This window comes from Chenopodium album, chromosome 16 (assembly GCF_948465745.1).
Source record: "Chenopodium album chromosome 16, dcCheAlbu1.1, whole genome shotgun sequence".
In the NCBI taxonomy this organism is placed as follows: Eukaryota; Viridiplantae; Streptophyta; class Magnoliopsida; order Caryophyllales; family Amaranthaceae; genus Chenopodium; species Chenopodium album.
This window is the reverse complement of record NC_137849.1, coordinates 30,876,381-30,881,930: the sequence shown is the minus strand read 5'-3', so window position 1 is coordinate 30,881,930 and position 5,550 is coordinate 30,876,381. Positions and strand designations below refer to the sequence as shown.

The 5,550-nt window shown below is 33.0% G+C and overlaps 1 protein-coding gene across 1 annotated transcript; it reads left to right on the top strand.

Moving 5' to 3' along the window:
* The first annotated feature begins 997 nt into the window (after positions 1 to 997).
* LOC145585105 (plasma membrane ATPase 2-like) lies at positions 998 to 4,992 on the top strand. The gene is made up of 10 exons (XM_081641843.1): positions 998 to 1,182; positions 1,373 to 1,520; positions 1,617 to 1,703; positions 1,871 to 2,109; positions 2,334 to 2,366; positions 2,464 to 2,545; positions 2,648 to 2,811; positions 4,197 to 4,382; positions 4,590 to 4,747; positions 4,859 to 4,992. Exons 1-10 carry the CDS (start codon positions 1,009 to 1,011, stop codon positions 4,860 to 4,862), a joined length of 1,275 nt encoding a protein of 424 aa, XP_081497969.1. The 5' UTR covers positions 998 to 1,008; the 3' UTR covers positions 4,863 to 4,992.
* Positions 4,993 to 5,550: the final 558 nt, after the last annotated feature.

The following is a 5,550-nucleotide window of genomic DNA, read 5'->3' as shown; positions in this document are numbered from 1 at the left end:
TTTATTAATATCCAGTTTTTATAATTTTACAATGTCGAGAATTAGAAATATTGATTGTAGAAAAAGTGTGTTGGCAAGTGTGATAAAAGAAAGGTGTCAACTAAATAAAAACGGAGGTAGTATAATATAATTATAAACTCATTGTAATTTTTGTTTTGTTTAAAGGACCATCATGGTTTTTTTTTTTTTTTTTTTTTTTTTTTTTTTTTTTTTTTTTTTCCGCGGTTAAAGGACCATCGTGCTTTTTAAGCGAGTAGTTATAATAAAGAAGAATATATAAGTATATTTGTATTTTTTTCAATAAAAAGTATATTTGTATTTTATCAATAAAAAAAGTATATTTGTGTTTTTTTTTTTAATTACTTTGTATGAGTTTATTTGTTATTGTAATTATACTTGCTCCGTTTTAGTTTTTATGGAGTTTTATTACACAATTTTTGGAGTAAAAAGAGAGGTAGAGAGAAAAAACAAATAGGGTCCAGTAGGACAGAGATAGCGAGAATTTATTCAACTGATAACAGGACAAGATATGTCTATTAATAAATCATGAACATAATCACCTTTTAGCCTATTAATAAATCATGAACATGATACATAACAAAAGATGGGATGGATATATGATTTGACCGATATCATCAACCGTAAGTACACTATCTTACAAAATTAGTCCTTTAGTTCTTTCGATTTCACATACTTTCTCTATTTCTTTTTAGTATATGATAACAGGACAAGATATGTCTCTAGTTATTAAAAGAACAGGGGATGGTGTTTAATCTAGCTGTATTTGTGAACACGGAACATCTGAAGCTGTGATTGTTGCTACTGGCAATCAAACCGCGTTTAGGAATAAAGTTTTCCCAGATGACTCACCCCACAAAGTTAGATATTTAGAAAGGGTAAGAAGAGTTCGTAGTTGATTTGAACGCCTCCATAACTTGTTTAGAACTACATGTCATTCATTCTTGTTATGTTTTAGGTCTTGCTGGCATTTGGAATGTATGCATATGTATGGTTGCTGTTGGGATGTTGGTGCAAATTGCTGTGATGTATCCATTTCAGCACCGTGCATTTCGTACTGGAATTGACAATCTGCTTGTAATCCTTATTGCTGGAATTCCCCTTGCTCCCCATGCCAATGTTTCATTTATAATATACCGAGGCTCTCAAATCCTTGCCCTCAAGGTTTGTGTCTCTTAAATGCTCATGAAAACTTTATTTATACTATTTACAAGGGGAGTACAGTCCCACCAAGCAGGCTTATAAAATTTTGAATGTGGTACTTTTAATCTAAGTCATTAAAACCATAAACATGCTGCTAAGTCTTTATCATTGTTATTAGTTATTTTTAGGACTTAATTGAGACTCTATACAGGGTGCTATCTTGAAGAGATGGGCTGCAATAAAGGAGATAGCCGATATGGGTGTACTCTGCACAGATACTTCTGGAATCTTTGCAATGAACAAGCTCACAGCTGATAAGAATCTTGTTGGTCTCGGTACTCGTGTGAAATTGGCTACAGGTTTGTTCTATTCAGAATATGAGAGTAATATGCTTTTATCTTCAATACTAAATCAGCGTCTGAGGAAGTTAACTAACTGTCGTTTGGCTAATCTAGTGTCTTCCTTGCTTGAGCACAACAAAGATAAGACAACTTCTGCCTCATTGATTAATGATCTGATTGAAAAACCTAATGCTTCCTCAGGTATAATTGTTCTGCTACCTATCTTCTAGCTTCTTCTAGCACATACGTAATTTAATTTGACTAGTGAGGACCAATACGCTCATTTAATCTAATATTCTAATGTACTCATGTATGCCTATTTGTTTTTTCTCTAGTATAGATTGTTCGGTAATGCATATTCTTTTCAGAGTCCACATATGGAGTTGTTGAACAGTTGCAAGCTAGGAAGCTTGGATGTGGGATGACTGGAAATTATATCAATGACGTCCCTGCTCTGAAGAAGGCTGACATAGGGATAGCCACAGAAAATGCAACTGATGTAGCCCGCAGAGCTTCTGATATTGTTCTCACAGAGCCTGGTCTTAATGTTATCATTAAAGCAGTGCTAATCTGTCGAAAAATATCACAGAAGATTAAAGAGTACCTTGTAAGTAATTATTTAGAAGTATACATTTACCACTGCTGCTTCAGTCCGTTATTCTGTGGGGTTTGGTTTTTTTTTTTTTTTTTTTTTTTTCACTTTGGTGCTTTGAATACTTGTTGCGGCGCTCTCTTTCAGTCTGACTTTAACTTCCTACCAATAAACTAGTAACACTAAATACATTATCTAATCATCTCATCCAACCTTTGACTCTTTTAAATAATATACAGATACACACCCTTGCAATGACAGCCCACACAATTGTAAGTGACTTTCCTCTAAATTTTATCTATAAACTCATCATAACATTTATTTGGTTCTCATCTCAACATAACATCCTTGTTTGTTGTTGTATTACAGCTTGCTTTTATGCTCCTCACTTCCATTTGGAAATTTGATTTTCCACCCTTGTTGATGCTTCAAATTGTTGTCTTCAACGAAGGTCATTATACTATTATCTTGCGCTTTTAATAAAAATAAAACTCGCGTATCTCCGCATGAAAGGTTTGGCCTTGTGTTTTTAACATATTGTTTTAATCCACAGTTTTAAGTTGTACTTTTGCACCCTATCGCGTTAAACAATCTCTTCTGGTGGCTGATCGATGGGGAATGCTTGACATATTAAAACTTGGAATAGCTATAGGTGTTTACTTGGCTTTGGGGACGATCATTTTTTTCTGGACTGCATATGAGACGGACTTCTTCCAGGTACATAGATCTGCCTATTTTATCTTCCAATAATAATAATTTGGAGTATTCATCTGCTCATTTTTGTGGAATGGACCAAGTTACAAGAAGTAGATATGGGTGTCTGACTGTCTACTTTTTCGCCCTGGCCTTTTTTCTGTAGGTTTTGTTTGTTACGACACCTCAATATATATTTATTTTTGTTAAACGGCTTCCATTACTTTGTCAATAAGTTATAAAACAACCCCGCACAGTAGTAGTTTTTGTGGGTATGCCCACACCAAATAGAGTTTTACAGGCCATTAAGTAGCTAGTAAGTTAGTTGGGGCTGTGCTCCCAAAATTACATCATTAGTTACATCAAAATCTTAGATCTGCTAATCGAATGTGATTATGGAAAACAGAACAATGGCTTCATAGACATACACAAGCTTTTGAGTGGCTTTTTTCAGTTTTAACTCTAAAATGCTAAATAAAAGTAAGAAAACATTCCAATCTTTGAATAACGCCATTCACTTTACCTAGTCTTATTTATGTAAAATTTGTTGAAAACCATCTTATATAAACCAAATTTTGTTGAAAACCATCTTATAAATTTTTTTTTGTCAAAGCACACCTGTTTTAAATTTTTTTTTTGTTGAATCCCACCACTTTTCAGATTTCAACTATCGATTGACCATTCCGGCGTTGATTAACATTTGCACCTCACGTGACCTACTTAACCCCACTTTTCTATTATTTTTCTCCCCTTTTCCTTTCATTCATCCCCTTTTCGTCACTTACATTTCCGTGCAATTATATAAAAGGTTATAAAAACCAAAGTATGATGAAGAGGATTGACGAAGAGGGGAATGAATGGAGGGAAAGGGGGGAAAAATAAAAGAAAAGTAGAGTTAAGTGGGTCATGTAAGGTGCACATATTAGTTAACGCCGGAAATGTAAGTAATTAGTCTGAACCCGAAGAAATGGTGGGATTTAACAAAAAAAAAATTTAAAACAGGTGTGCATTGACAATTTTTTTTTTTTAAAACAGGTGTGCTTTGACAAAAAAAAAAATTTATAAGATGATTTTCAATAAAATTTAGTTTTTATAAGATGGTTTTTAACAAATTTTCCCTTATTTATCTATAGTTTTCTAGAATCTTATTATTTCTTGCTCCATTTTCTAACTTACCATGTTCCTGTTTGAGCTACTCTTAACAAACTAATTATGGCCTACTACTACTCCCATCCATTAGGTCAATTCATCAAAAATAGAAAAAACACTAAAGACACGCTATAAAGTTGTCAATCAATGGAAAATAATTTGCTCGTATTGTTAATACTAGACTTAGCACCTAGACATCAACTTAATTATTTCCTACTTTGTACTAAATAATAAGATTGCTGCTTTCTTGAACTTTGTAGAGGGTATTTGGAGTTGCAAGTCTCTTGGTGGAAGCGCCTCATAGTAACAACGCAAAGCTTGTAGCTGCAGTATATCTTCAAGTTAGCATCAGTTTGCACAGCTTAATATTTTTTACTCAGTCAAGAAAATGGTCAAGTGTCATTCGTGATGGAAGCGCTGTTCTAATGTTCCTGGTTGTTCAACTGGTAATCACATCTTTGATCTAGATTGGTTTTTTTTTTTTATTATTATTATTATTGTTTTTTATTTTTTTAATATCATAATAATGACTATCTGTCGGGTTGCTGTTATGATAGATGGTTACTTAAACATTAAACAAAAAGCAAATCTCATTTATTTTGATAGATGTTTCCTAATGAACAATAAACTCTTTTCCTATGTACCATGAACAGTTGGCGAACCTCATTGCTGTTTATGCTGATTGGGGTGCACTTCAAGGCATCGGTTGGAGTTGGGCTGGTGTAATTTGGCTTTATAACATCATATTATACATACTGCTTCTCTCTATCAAGGTGCTTGGTGCATTTATGTTGTCATTATTAAGCAGAAGGTATGTCGTATACACGTGAGTTTTAGTCGTACGTCTTGTCTTTTCCTTAAGGCCTTGTTCAATTCTGATTTACTCCTTGTCTTTTTGACGAATATATGTTATCAATTGCAGTTAAATGGCTAACGGTAATAGTTGTACCAGCTATGATCATGTATTCCATCAAATTAAAACTATTTGACATGTATATAGTGTGCATTCGTGTAGGTGCAACCAAGCTTTTTTTTTTATTGTTTATTTTTTATTTTATTTACTACTAATTTAGTGTAGCATTTTTCTCGTTGAACTGAAAAGTTTGAAGTATTGAAACCAGATACTTTGACCTTTTTAATTGCAACGTTAAAGATTTCACACTTGTCAATGCATATTTTGTGGCTTAAATATCTTTAATTATGTTGTTTTAAAATTTATATATATAAAAATGATATTATGAATGTATACAACAACAAAAAAGTCATTCCTAAATGATTTAGGGTCAGCTAACATGAATTGTCGTAATGATTCATACGATATAAAGAGCAAATGAAAGAGTATTTTAAAAAAATTAAATATTTTACTCAATCCCTAAAGCACTTATGTTACTCTCAACCACCCTCTTCCAAGTTTTCTTAGGTCTTTTCATACCTCTTGCAATCCCTACATTTTTCAATCAATCGATGTAACCCCTTGGCTTTGAAAATTGCATAAGTTGCATATCATCCCATCCCAAGGTTAGGTAAATGTGGGTTGAAAAAATAAATTAAAAATCTATCGTTAAACGAGGCTCAAAGTGGTTTATCAAAAGAGATTGTATAAGCGGAAAGGTG